Genomic DNA, 13,681 nt, shown 5'->3' with positions numbered 1-13,681 from the left:
ACTTGCACCCAGAGATTCTCTGTTTTGCCCTCTCTGAAGGGCACCTGGGGCCTCCCTGGGGTGGGGGAGTGGATTCAGATCAGAAGAACCACCTGGTGGTAATTCTCAGGGTCCAGGTCTGCTCTTGGGTACCTTGCTGGGGAGCTCAGAGCTAGTGGATTCAGGAGATAGAACACCCTTGTGTTAACCTCATGGCTGTTGAAATACTCATTCACACTGGTATCTTGGAAGCTGAGAGAAGCACTCATGGCATGTGTCTGTCTTTGTCTTCCCATGTGACTTTATATTCGGTGGCTGTCATGGTCAACTAATCCTTTTCCCACTCTGCTTAAAGGGCTGGGAGAAGGGGGTTGTATTCATCAATGGCCAAAACCTTGGACGCTACTGGAACATTGGACCCCAGGAGACCCTCTATCTCCCAGGTGCCTGGTTGGACCAAGGCATCAACCAGGTGGGAGCACTTGCAGCTTCTTCCCTCGACTCAGCCCTCCCTGGTATCACAATGTTTTCCTGGGGGCGGGGTTCAGGTAACAGTCTATTTAGGCTCATTACGGTAGGAGATGCGGCAGAAGGTTTAGCCAGCCCCTTCTGCATTCCTCCTTGGTGATGAGGAGTTGTGGGTCCCTGTTCCTTCCAGTGTGGCTCTCAATCCCTTCCCCTAAGGCACCCTCATCTGGCTCCAAGACAAACCTTTGCTGCTGTCATACACCAGCCCTTCTCTCCCCCAGGTTATTGTTTTCGAGGAGAAGATGGCAGGCCCTGTGATACAGTTCACTGAAACACCCCACCTAGGCAGGAGCCAGTACCTTGATTGAGCAGCACCGCCCCGCACCCCCTGGTGGCGGGAAGCAGGAGAGCACCACTGTCCCCCTCAGCTGACCGGAGCCTGGTTCTCTGCTCCCTCACACCCTCCCCACGCAGGAGAATTTCCTTAAGTAGCATCCTCAGGCAGCCATGTGGCTACAGCAAGGCCCACTCGTTCAGTTCAAGACACTAAACTTGGAAGAACTGAAGAAGAAAAGTGGGATAGGAGGGTGGGACCCCCTCCTTACCTAAGTGGCTTTAAAAAAAAAAAAAATTATTGTTATGTTAATCACCATACATCATTAGTTTTTGATGTTCTAAGTGGCTTCTTGACTGGGCTTTGTTGCTGGCACCTGTCCTACTTCCCTTCTCTTCTGGGAGAGGACAGAGGGATGCCTCTCTAGGGTAGGAATGTCTAATCAGATGTCCACGTGATGATGCCTGGGGCCCTCAGTTGGGCATAACTTCTAGACATAGGTTTGCTCCTATGATGTTCTCGCCTGTGCTCAACCACGCCCCTCCTGGCCCCTTTTCATCTGAAATAGAAGGTTTGTTACCATTTGTAGAGGATAGGGAAGCAGGTGGGTGTCTCACCTGAATCATCTTTGTTCTTCTCAACCCTCTCCAAGCCTTCTCTGGGATTCTGGAAGAAACTCTGAGAGACACACACATTTTCTCCTTCTCATTTTCCACTCTAATTGCATCTGACAGGATGACAACCCAAGCTTAGGAGAAACAGAAATACTCAGCTACTTACTTTCCTGAATTAGAGAGTATTCCCAGTTTAACTCAATGAGAAGAAGCATCAGCTGAGGAGGGAATGCAGACCCTTGTAAGAACCACACCCTGGTCTGAAGGCCCAGCTCTGGGGGCATGGGCAGGTAGTCTCCCCGGAATGTTGGTGTAGCCACGGGGCCCACAGGCCTAGTCCAGATCTTGCCTCCAGCTCAGTCTCTCTCCCTCAACTCCCTGTAACTAAGCAGCAGGGAGGAGAAGCAGCCTTCCTTTGCAGTTGTCTGTCCAAATTTGAGGCGCTTGTTCTGGGGATTGAATCCACTGGGTTAGCTCTGGTTCCCTGTCCTGAATTGCAATAAAGCAACAGAGTTGAATCAAACCCTTTTTGGTGATACTTTCCTGGTCCCGTCTGTGCCCCTGTTTATCACAGGCAAAGGCATCGTGGGGTCAGGTACCCATTTAGCCCATCCGGCACTCAGAGTCTAGACAGACTTGACCCAGTTAGTGGATGATCCAGCCCGTCTCCTTACCACCTCCCTCCCGACCTTCATTCTGCCTGAAATGTCATCGTGAATCGGCAGTGCCCTTGGGGAGGAGAAGTCCTATACAGATCCATTCTGGTGCTGGTAGGCAGGTGGTAAGAATCTGCTGGACAGCCAGGAGCTCTCCATGTGAGGTAGCGGGTGAGTTTTCCTCAATGTAACATCTGGATTGCACTGCCACAGACTCTCTTCAGTAGTAATCGAAGTTAGATAGCCAACACCTCCTCGGAACACTGCCTGTGCTAGGAGCAGACCTTTGGGGAATAGCAGGCCTTGGAGGCTCCCAGCAGCCCCATGGCTCCCATCTTGGGCCTGCCTAAGGAAGGGGGCGTTTGTAGTGTGTGGCCACTGGGCCCAAGAGCTGAGCCTGGGTCAAGGACAGACAGCTGGGCCCAAGGGTCCACTAGGGGCAGAGAAATGGAGCTTAGGAAAGTGAATTTCATGGATGGGGGCTGGGGAGCCAGATACAGGAAGTCCCCAGTCTTGCTCAAACTCCTCTGCTGTTCCTGAATTGCCTTGGGACAGAAAGCACACAGCTGACAGCCGGATGAGACCAGGGCTCGGGCATGGCCGGCACTGGGGAGTGTGTCATCACACCTTACTTTACACCTGAGCATGATTTTACAAAGGTGTACGTAAAAGCTGGCTTCTGTTGGAAAATGTGATAGGGAACTGGTGTTTAAATGAATCTTATGGTGATCCTTTTGCAAAGTGAAGAATCCCCTTGAATTGCTTTCATCCACATCTGTGCAGGGCTGCATTGGTCCTCTTGCACCAACTCACTGTTCTTGACCTCCTTATCTGCCAGCTGACCCTGCAGCTTCCGTCAAAGCCCCTTGGCAGAGCTCGTCTTCCAGAGTTTATTCATGGTTTGTCCAGACCTTCCTACTGGATGGCCTCATCACAGAGTCTTTAGAAGACTCCTCACAACCCTTACCTCTAAACGCTGAAAGTCTCCAGGCCTGCTCCTTGGGCCTTTTCTTCCCTCTGTCCACACTCACTGTGGGGGGGGGGGGCTCACTGACTGGGGGGTTTGTAAATAGCCTCAACATTCATGCTCTCTGATGTTTTTCTCCATCCAAGCTCCAGGCCCACTCACAGTCCACTCACCTTCTCTCCTGCGTGTGACACCAAACTCCGATGACTCCCCCGTGATCCCTCCTGCACTCCGCCCTGTAGCACAAAATGGCAGTTCTATTCTGTGTCTCAGATTCGTTTTGGCTCCTCTTTTTCATATTGCATAGCCACTCCATCAGGTGATTCTCCTGGCTGTACCTCGGACACGTCCAGAACCTGACCACTTCTCTCTGCCCCAAGGTTTGCTCTTCTGACTCACTGTCCTCTGCCTGGATCATGGCAGGAGCGGCCTCCCCTAGCCTACCCTGCCCTCTGTTTATCGTCAGCACAGGAAGGGGAGTGATTTCTTTACAGGCCAGTTAGATCGTGTTGGTCCTTTGCTCCAAACCCTCCCATGGTTCCAATTCCCTTTTTCCTCGGGGGAGAAGCCGAAAGCTTTGCCCTGCTTCCCAGGGCCAACGTATTCCGCACCCTCCACCAACTGCGTCCATCCCCCCTCCCATCCTACCCCCTCCCATCTTGCCAGTCACTTGCAGGCACACTGGCCTTTTTGCTGATCTTTAAACATGCTAAGTACTCTCTGCATGGGAGCGAGTTCTTTTCTGGAAAGCTCTGACCAAAGTAACTGCTGCATTACTCTGTCCCCTTATCAGGGAGGCTCTTCTTACGGCCCTGGGGCAGGGATCAGCTCCTCCTCAGCTCCACTCTGACACCCACATCCAGCTTCATACTTCTCCTTAGACCAGATCGCATCTGAAATACTGTAGATTTGCCTAGTGTCCGTGTGTCTCGTTTCCCAAGGAGGGAAGCTCCATGAAGCCAGTGCTCTGGTTTTTTGCTGCTCTGTCCTCGCTCCTAGAATCATGCCTGCCAAATAACTACTTGTTGGATGGTTAAAACAGTATATGAGAATAAGGCATGGCTACGGAGGGTTAGGGCTGTTAAAAACCATGTCTGACTTTTAATTTTGGAAACAAATTAAATACAGTTAAATTAAAACCAACCAGATGGTGCAGCTCCTTCGGCTCTGTTCTTGGGGCTCTGAGCCCCCAGCCTCACTCCTTTGCGGTGGGGGGCAGGAACAGACTGGGTCTGGGAAACAGCTTGTAGTCATGGACCCAATTCTGATTTGGAAAAAACTCTTTCCCAACAAAGATGAAAGCTGCAGTCCACCAGGGTTATAATTATAAATAAATACACATGCAGCTAAGAGAGGCTATTAGGTGAAAACAACGGAAATAGCATCCGCCAAAAAAACAAAAACAAAAACAGAGAGAGGGAGGATATCCCATTTTGTTGTTCATTATCGATTTCCTGAAAAATGAGCCCTGGGTTTTTGGCTAAGAAGGTGGCCTAAGACCAGCCAGGCTGACCTGAGCATTCAGGGCTGGTTTTGGTGAGTGAGGCAGTGCCGTGCCTGGGCATAAATTCACTCGTTTGGGGGGTGCCCTGTGCACACCTCCTCCCTCCCCTCCCACGCCACCCCACTTGGTTCTGAGGGGTTGATTCCAGAGCCACCATTGAAAGTGTAAGAGGCTGGGGAACGTCCTGCAAGGTGGCTTAGGGTTCTCAGGGATGCGATCCCATCAGGTGGTTTCACGAATGCCGTGGGAAGTTAAATCCATTTCAAAATTGGCAGCCAATGCTATTTTTTGAATGTTAGGTTGCTGGACTGAATCCTACCCACCCACCCAGGAATGGGTTCTGAGCGGTCCTCAGACCGGTCCTGTGAGTTTAAACGGAGTGGGGGCTGTTAGCGTTAAAAAATAAACACCTCTTCAGTAGGCTCAGGCCTTTCCTTTTCCTCCACTTGGGAGGGAAATTGTGCTTCCAACTTTCAGGAGCATGAGTGAGAGAATCAGAAGAGGGCTGTCTCTGTCAGTGGCCTGTCCTGGTGCGGGAAGCAGTACATGCACACTGTTCTTTCTCTGGGGGGGCGGAGGGGGAGAGGGGACAAGCAGCAGCCTTGTTCCTCGTGCTCCCAACTCAGGGACAACCGAGGTTTTCATTCCCATTTTATGTTTAAAATAGAATGATTTCCAAAGTAGTGTGTGCTCAAGTCTCCTTTCCCCTCAGGGTCCAAATGATCTCTGCCCCTTTTCCACAAATCCCTCTGTTAACCCAAAGCCCCCATCCCCCGCAACCAGGGGCAGAAAGGAGTATGGAACTGCCCCTGCCTCCCTCCTCTTTCCACCTTGCCCCCCCGGGCTCACTTCAGCCCCTGAGGTCTGTGGTTCTCGAGCTCTGGAAAGAGGGCTCCTGGCCGCCCCAGTCCCAGCCCAGGCAAAGGGCCCTGGGGCCCAGTGGGCAGGGGGGAGGCAGTGTGTAGACTGGGGCCTGCATGGTCTTAGTCCAGGTCAGTCCATGACCTGTGCTGGCTCGAGGGCCCACCTCCTTCTCTGTGCTGGAAGGAGCAGGTTTGAGGGATGTGTGGCCAGAGTAAGGGGCTCTACTCCTACCACAGCCTGGGGTATGGGGGAGCCTGATGGCAGGCCCAGGCTCCCCTCATGCAGGGTGGTCGCCTGTTGGGATCAAAGACAGCCTTATGCTCTGGAAATAGGAACCAGAGGAAAGCCAGAGAGGTATGTCTACTTGAGAACAGCTCTCTGAGGAGGGGAGGGGATGTTCCTGATGCCTGGGCAGGGGGCTGCTCTCTGGTCTTCAGAATTCCCTGGCCGGATGGCCTGTGCGGTCATGCTGGGCCCCAGGAGCAGGGAGCCAGGGAAGGCCACACTGCACTGGACATCCGGGGTCTTTTCACCTCTCTCCCAGCCTGGCATCACTCCAGGGCTTCGGTGCCCACTGCGTCTGCTCCCGCAAGCCCTGTCAGCGTGGGAAGCTCTGGGGAGGCATGCTGGGGCACCGGCTTGCTGGCTGGCATGGCTCGACTAGCAGCTGGGCCCCTGGTCGTGCTGGATGGAAGAGAACAACAGGTCTGGGATTTCTGTGCTTTAGGTTCTCCGTCCTTTGTCCTGGCATCAAGCTGGGCTCTCTCTGAAGCCCTCAGAATAGAAAGGAGGGTGATGGTGATTCCTTAGGAGTTTGCCTCGGAGGGACCATCAGCCATGGGAAGAGGATGGAAGGCCAGGAACAGGGTCTGAGAAGGAGGCTCCTGTGAAGGGGAGAGGAGGAATATGGGTGAGGCATGAAGAGGGGAGGCAGGTGAGGGGCAGCCAGTCTGGCCAAACTGCCCAATCCTGAGCCCCCATCAGAGTTCACCCAGGAGCTCCGCAGAGCCCAACTCCTAGGGTCCTCTGTGGATCCCTTATTGCGAGGCGGCTGGGTTCTTCCAGTGACCAGGTGAGGAGGCAGGGAACGGGGCTCTGTACTGGTGCATTTTCAGCAGCACTGGTCAAGCTGATTTTCTGGTTCAGGGCACAAAGCAGGCCGACGGACACCCTGTGGTCTCCTGTGGGCAGGGCAGTGGCAAACATGATAGGAACGCTGAAGCTTAACTCTGGCGCCGGAGGACAGATATGTATTCCACTGTCTGAGCTCCCACCTCTGTGAGGACATCATAGAAAAGCCCATAGACAATTCCTGACTTGGAAAACCAGCTGGCACAATTCACTTTGTTTAGCTTTTCTGAACACCATTTCTTTATCTCTAAAATGTAGATAGGTCCTGTGGCCTACTTCAATAGAAAGTTTTATTTATTTAGTTATTTAGTTATTTATTTTTTATTATGTTATGTTAATCACCATACAGTACGTCATTAGTTTTTGATGTAGTGATCCATGATTCATTGTTTGCGTATGAATCATGGAACACTACAAAAGTTTTTATTAAAGACTCAATTAAAAATAGCAACACTTATATAAGACTCCTTGTGTACCAAAGATTGTTCCTGGTGCCCCCAACAGCCCGTTTTACAGACCAAGAAACTGAGACCTAGAGGAAGAAAGTAAAGTCAAGGGTGAAAAGTGGTAGGCCTGGAGGCTGAACTAGGCTCTGGGGTCCGTGCTTTCACCCCTGCACTACACGGTTACAACTAAGAGACACATGGACGTGCTTGATGAGGTAGAAGCAGTGAGTGAGGGGTCCCTGTCACAGCAGCATGGCAGAAGACCACAGGGGAAGACAGAGCCTAGGAGAAAGCATGCACATGGCAATGCCTTGCAACAGGACCAGTGTCATGGCCAAGATAATAGCAGTAATGACAGGAGGTTGTCATGAGGCCATGTCTAGAAGGTGAGGCCTTCAAAGTTGCTGGTGGCAGAAGGACCCAGCTATGTGGGGCAAGTTGGCTCCCGTTAACTTCCAGGTGGCACAATGGGATGGGGACTTCAGCTATGCCCTTTCCGCTCTTGCCCCCCTTTGCCCTGACCTCCCACAATTAAAACCCAAGAGGAAAAGCCTCAGCAGACTTATTCTGCATCCCAACTTGATGTGCCCTTGCCTTGTGTGTGGTTTACCCTCATCCCTGCCATACCTGTATCCTGGAGCTCAGATCTCCACAGTGGGGTCAGTGAAGCCTTTCTTCCCCTCATTCACCAGCACCGGCTTCTCCGTCCGGGTGTGCCAGACCAGGATCTGTGTGTCCAGAGACATGAAACAACATGGGGCAGGCCCCCCTGACCTCAGCCTGCCACCTCCCTGTTCACTCCCATGCTCCACAAGTACTTTTCCTGCCCCTCCTGTTCTGTCCTTGTTCCAACAAGATTTTCTCCATTGTTCTTTATTTTTACCTACCCCCCCTCATTCTTGCTGTTTATACATAAATGATGCATTCAAAATATCTGTTGGAAACAAAAAGTGCGTGGCTACAGAAGATAGCCAAGTCAGTTCCAAGATCTCCTCTTGCTTTTCGTCTTCCCCTGTTTCTTCATAGGTCTCTCTAGAGAGGGAGGAATTTTCAGGAGGCTTTGGCTCAGCCAAGTGATAATTCAGACCCTAGCTGGAGAAATCCAAACTAGAAGCAGTGTGTGTGTGTCTGCGTGCATGCATGCATGTGTGTGCCCGGGTGTGTGTGCATGCACCCAGGCAAGCATGTGTTTGTACATACGTGAACACTTGTCTGGCAGGGCGGTCGTGGAGCCTAGCTCTTTTGAGGTTTGGGAGGGAAGGCAACCCTTGGCCCTGCTCACTGACCACCACCCTCTGTATTTCCCTGCTTGACTTTAGTGTGACGGCCTCTGACAGGATAAACTACCTTCCTGAGGAAGGCATGGCTCTAGGCTGGTCCTTTGCAGGGCTGTTTTGAGGTCTTTATTTCCTTCCCTCTGATTTGTAGGAGGGTTTGGATGGGCTGGAAAAAGGTTGCATTATAGTCAGTTCTGGGAGGGCTTACCTTGGTGCAGTTCGCTGCCTTGGGCTCCAGGTCATTGAGGGTAACAAGTTCTCGGAGGAGGCTGCTTTCCTGGTAGCCTCCTTTCACGCCACGCAGCTTGAAGTAGGCCTGGCTACGCTGTAGAATGAGCCTCAGGTTGACGGCAAATCCAGCCATGTCTATTGCAAATGGTCGGTGTGGGTCGAACACTGTCTTCCAGCCGACCACCTTCCCTGCCCCGTTGACCCGTGGGGCTTCGTACCGAAGGCCACCAACGAAGGCAACGGGCCACACAGACACCCTCCTGGTGCTGCGCATCTACAAGAGGGGATCCAGAGTCAGGACACGTGGGACTGCTGATGGGGAATGGAGCCTGGCCCCAGAGAAGGGGAAATCGATGAGCTCTATGCAGACAGGCCATCTGAAGCCGTACCAGGGGATCCAGCCCAGCCCTGTCTCCAGATGCATTCTCCAGGGTGGGCATCTACAGGGTAACCTGCCTCACTGTGGACAAGGCCTGACCTCTCACCCAGCTGACATGCTGCTTCTCCACAAGACTTGGCAGCCCAGCTTTCTCTCCTGCAAAACCTCCATCTTCCTAATTTAGAGTCTAAAATGACTCCTTCCCCTGCCCCAGACTCCCATGACTCACAAACCCCAAGAACGGAGAAAGCGTGTTCTACATAGAATCTAGACCCCCTCGAGGCCTTCGCTGAGACAATACCTCTTAAGGCAAAGACTTTGGTCTAAGAGCTCCACCACCCACTTTCTTCCCTTTAACCAGGGATGACTGCTGAAACTTGCAGCGAGTTCTTTTCCATCCCTTTCCTGGTTCCCTGCAGTCTACACTGACCCCAGTTGGCACCCCCCCCCCCCCCCCCCCCCCATGGTTTCTCTATGTGCCCATTCCAATGGGCCCCACACCAGAGGCCCTGCGCCGGCATCCTCCCGCCCCTTCCCCGCCTTCTGCCTGGTCCCACACCTCCTCAAAGAGCTCCAGACTGTAGGTGTTGTCGTCGTCGGCGAAGTACACCACGCCGGGTTGGCTGGAGTTGCGCGGGAAAGTCTCGCGCAGCCAGCGCAGGGCCAGGTTGCGCTGCATGGTGCCCCGCGGGATGCGCGGGTCGCGGGCGTCGCCGCGCAGCTTGTAGTTGCGGGGCGTCTCCACGTGCAGATGCGTGTAGTTGAGGCCGGTGTCGCGCAGCAGGCGCGCGGTGAGCAGCGTCCGGCGCGGCGCGTCCTCCACCACCAGCCAGTGCAGGTTGGGCACGTGCAGCAGCGTGTTGGCCATGCGCGTCAGCTCGGCCTTCTGCACCGGGCGGCTGTAGGTGGGCGTCACCACGTGGATGGTGGGCAGCGTGTCCGACCACGGCGGGGGCCGCGTGTACACGTACTCCGTGCGCACCACCTCCACGATGTCGCGGTCCGACATGCAGTACTCCCTGGGGTCGGCGCCCGGGGGCGCATCGCGCCGGGGGTCGCTGCCGTCATCTGTGGGGTTGGGAGACACACGGTGTGGGGACCGGCCGCGCACGCCCGGCTCTGGCCTCAGGTACTGGGCCGGAGGCCACCCACCCTGCTAAGACGAACCTCTCCGCTCCTTCTGCGGGATTGTCATGGGGAACCTGCCTGGGGCTCTAGCTTGTAAGCTCACCCAGAAAGCCGCATCTCTGGAATGCTCTCGGGCATTTTCCTAGTTCTGACTCCCGAAATGACACAGAAATAACCTCTCCCTCCTTCTCACATTTGACAGCTCTGTAGCTATTTGAGTGTGGCTGGCCAAGTTCCAAGGCTGCCTTCTCACTTCCTAAATGTGTTGGGTTTTATATGACAAAGTGTCCTGACGCTTCCCACCCTAGAGCCCTCCCCATCTGCCTGCACTTGCCACCCCCGCGGCCCCCGCCCGGGTCTGGGGTTGCCCAGCACCACGCACTGCCACCCATACTGGTGTAGATGCCACAGGGCCCGAGCGCAGTGTTGGGGCTTTCCCAGATGTGGCACACTGTGCACCCGATGAGCCTGAGGGTGGCTCAGCTCGATTTTTCACAAGTTTCTACTTAAGTGGGGCCTCTCCCTTCCTGGTCTTAGGAGTCTTGGTGCAGAATTTCATACTTAATTATCACGTTTTCTTCCAGGGTCATGCCTATAGTTGTCAAGGTAATTTTGAATCCTGAACCCATTGTTTGTACTTTTAGATGTTCCTAAATTTTAGCCTACACAAGAAGACAGAGCAGGAACCTGTTTTAGCTCTTCTGTTGCTTCGATGTCAATCTCCTGATCTGTACTTTTGGACTCATCCAGCCATCTGGGAGACTAACTCGACCACTGACCCCAACTGTGCTAACATCCAGCTAGTGTTTATGCATTACTCCCCAAGACACCATGAGGGACGGTGTGTGGGACATTGTGGAGTTCTGGCCTCTGGTGAAACACTCACAGTCCTGGGGAACCCATTCCTCCCTGAGGGCAACCTGTTTCGGTTGGGGCAGCTCTAACCAAGCTTTTTCTAGATCCTGGACATCTTTCTCATTACTGACGCTAGTAGTTCTGTCAAGAGGAGAAATCAGCAGCATTGGTATTCTTGTTTTTAATGAGCCCCTCCTCTTCAAGTTCTGTCTTTCTGTTTGAACAACTCTGTGGCCCTCACTGCTCTTACAGCATCTCAGCAGGAGGTGGTACAGGTCAGAGGCCATACCTAGGAATGTGAGTGCCCAGGCTCAGACCCTGTCCAGTTCTATCACTTACTATTGCCCTTGGGCAGGTCACTTAGCTTCTGGTGCCTCAATGTTAGCAACTGCAATATGGAGCCAATAATAGAATTAACTTTATTGAGTTACTCTATGGATTGAGTCAATAGATGTAAAGGACCCAGAACACTGCTAGGGAAGACAGTTGCCAGCCCTCCATCTGCATGGCTTCATGCAGCCAGAGAAGAGCATTCTCACCATTGGGTAGAAGTATGGTTCCAGGGAGGATGCTGGGAATCAGCCATTCTGTCACCTCCCTTCCTTCCCATCGCTGTTCTTTGCAGATGGGGTGTGTGTGTGTGTGTGTGTGTGTGTGTGTGTGTGTGGTGTTCGTATCAGGTGTGCCGCCGGGCTCTGGGAGGAGGTACAGATGAACCCAGAAGACCGGCTCTGGGCTCTTGGGGAGTTCACATAGGCCAATGGCACAGTAAGACATATAGTGATAGTGAGGAGTCTGCACCACAGAGGGAGACACACTGCTCCCAGGAGTGTGAATGCTCAGCCTCTGTTGATCAAGGTGACTTTTTGGAGGGGTTTTGGGGTCAAACTGGGAAAACATAACAGAGTTGACGAAAGAGAGGTGGATGATGGGGGTTCTGACCAAGATATATATAAGGGTTTATTTATCCTGCAGTCAGTGAAACTGAGGCCTGGGAAGAAAGATTCAGAGCCATCTTCCCAAACTTTCTTCCATTCAAGTCCTCCCAAACAGGCGGGTCTGGGCCCTGGGAACGTTCCATGCCTTCTGACCTGGCCACAGCGTGAGCTTAGCTCTTTGTGCTGGCTCCAGGGCTTCTGCAACCTTTGAGTCACAAAGGCCTCCTGGCCACCCTGACATGATTTCACTGCAGCTTTCCTTCAGCCCTCTTGGCATACTCTGAGGAGACAGAACGCCAGCTCCCATCCTCAGGCACTAGCATCAGTGCTTAGTAAAACATTCTGACACCTCTGACCCTAGAGCTCTGCCAAGAATGGAATCCACATGATACTATGTCACTTGGTATATGGTAGCTTTAACCCTTCTGGAATGATGTAGTTGTAGGATAACAATTCCAAAATGAAGAGCACCAAAGAGAGAAGTTAGAGGATAAATGTCAGGAGAGGCTCTAAGTGCCCAGCACTGGACAGTGGGAATTCCTTGATCTTCAGCCTGGAAAATCTTCCTCATGGAAGCTTCAGGGAACTGCTGGGGCTGAGCAGGACCCACTGCATAACTGGGGAGCAGCCTGCCTTCCGACTATGATTCTTGACTACTGCCGGCATCCAAATCACTCGGGGTTATGAGCTACATGTGGATTTGCAGGCCCTACTCCAGACCCATCCTCTCTTTCTCTGGGATGGGCCTGGGTGCTTTTGTATTTTATCCTGTAATATGATGCACGTTTCAATAGGAGAATTGCTGCCTTAGAGTACTGAGTCTGGGCGTGCATGGAGTACATTGGAGGGCAGAAGAGTGTGAGATGAGAGCCCAAAGAATTGAGGGGGTAGGCCATATATGGGGCACATGGAAGGGGCCAGGGTATGGGGAGCCCCGTGTAAGAAGGAAAGGCAGCCTGGTGGAGGGGTCCACCTGGCTCCAGCCTGTTCATCCACGAGTGCTTTGTGGGACTTTTTCTCTAGCCGGGCCTATTTTCACTAGGTAGGACTGACTAGGTTAGGGTTGCCTAAACAGGAAAAAGGAGCAAACAATATGCTCTCCCTGAATGGTTTTAAAACACAGGCCAGAAACCCTGTCCATCCTTATCCTTCACTACCCACAGCTTAGAGCAAACAGTCCTCACACATCCTGAGACTGGATGCAGAGTTGTGCATGTGTGTGTCTCTGTGCATACATGTGTGTGGTGGCTCTCACCAGATTCCCGAAAGCACCAAGACCTCCATAAAGGTAAGGTCATTGGCCTGGACCATCCTATGGCTCCTCTCAGCTGCCTCATAAATGAAAATATGAACTCCATCAGTGTTGGTGTGGTCATTCTTATGACAGAAGCCTGGCCGGGGCTGGGGGCCGGAGGTTGGGGGGCTCACCCTTGTGCGTGGTGAGCAGAGGCGCAACGGTGCTCTGGTGCCACACGGTGACTAGCAGCGTCCAGGGCAGTACGATGAGGACGATCGCAAGGATGTCCCGTCTTTTCGGCATCTCCAAGGCTGGCTGGGCCCACAGCTCCTCGTTACCTGAGCGGTGGCAAGGTCAGGAGAAGGGCGGCCCCAGGGGCGACGGCGGCAGACAGTGGCGAGCACAGGGGAGAAAAGAACAGGAATGGGCCGGGCAGGCCAGGCACAGGGAGAGCAGAGAAGCCGAATGTTGGCTAGCAGATCTTACCAGCACTCACAACCCACCCATTGCGGAAGCAGGTTTGCAGAGTCTGGCCAGACCGGAGACCGAGAAGGGGTGGCCGTCCAAGGGCATGATCAGGAACCCTGTGAAGTGGACACCTGCAAGAGAGAGCAGAGCAGGATGGCCAGAGACCTGGGGCCTTGCTGTGGGGCTCACAGCACTGGGGTTTTCA

At 53.2% G+C, this 13,681-nt stretch overlaps 2 protein-coding genes across 2 annotated transcripts in view; one reads left to right on the top strand and one right to left on the bottom strand.

Moving 5' to 3' along the window:
- LOC110586098 (beta-galactosidase-1-like protein 2) overlaps nucleotides 1–815 on the top strand; it is a 51,522-nt gene extending 50,707 nt beyond the window's left edge. Inside the window, exons 19-20 of the mRNA XM_021696241.1 lie at nucleotides 335–451; nucleotides 729–815. Coding sequence (XP_021551916.1) covers nucleotides 335–451; nucleotides 729–815 — 204 coding nt within the window. The remainder of the gene's footprint in view (nucleotides 1–334; nucleotides 452–728) is intronic.
- Nucleotides 816–7,604: 6,789 nt separating this feature from the next.
- B3GAT1 (beta-1,3-glucuronyltransferase 1) lies at nucleotides 7,605–13,341 on the bottom strand. Its single transcript, XM_021696478.1, has 4 exons — nucleotides 13,200–13,341; nucleotides 9,410–9,918; nucleotides 8,449–8,745; nucleotides 7,605–7,691 (listed from the first exon to the last, which is right to left on the bottom strand). The coding sequence occupies exons 1-4, from the start codon at nucleotides 13,309–13,311 to the stop codon at nucleotides 7,605–7,607; spliced, it is 1,005 nt and encodes a 334-aa protein (XP_021552153.1). The 5' UTR covers nucleotides 13,312–13,341.
- Between the last annotated feature and the right edge of the window lie 340 nt (nucleotides 13,342–13,681).

The sequence above is a fragment of the Neomonachus schauinslandi genome, chromosome 11 (assembly GCF_002201575.2).
Source record: "Neomonachus schauinslandi chromosome 11, ASM220157v2, whole genome shotgun sequence".
Lineage (NCBI taxonomy): Eukaryota > Metazoa > Chordata > Mammalia > Carnivora > Phocidae > Neomonachus > Neomonachus schauinslandi.
Note: the sequence above shows the minus strand (reverse complement) of the source record. Positions and strands in the feature narration are given on the sequence as shown.

Bases quoted from the DNA above. Each gene is read 5' to 3' on its own strand.
- B3GAT1 (XM_021696478.1), bottom strand. From the start codon at position 13,311: ATGCCGAAAAGACGGGACATCCTTGCGATCGTCCTCATCGTACTGCCC. The intron at 9,919-13,199 runs GTGAGCCCCCCA...CCAACCCCACAG, and splicing joins TCTGCTCACCACGCACAAGG to ATGACGGCAGCGACCCCCGG. The intron at 8,746-9,409 runs GTGTGGGACCAG...CCCCTCTTGTAG, and splicing joins GTCTGGAGCTCTTTGAGGAG to ATGCGCAGCACCAGGAGGGT.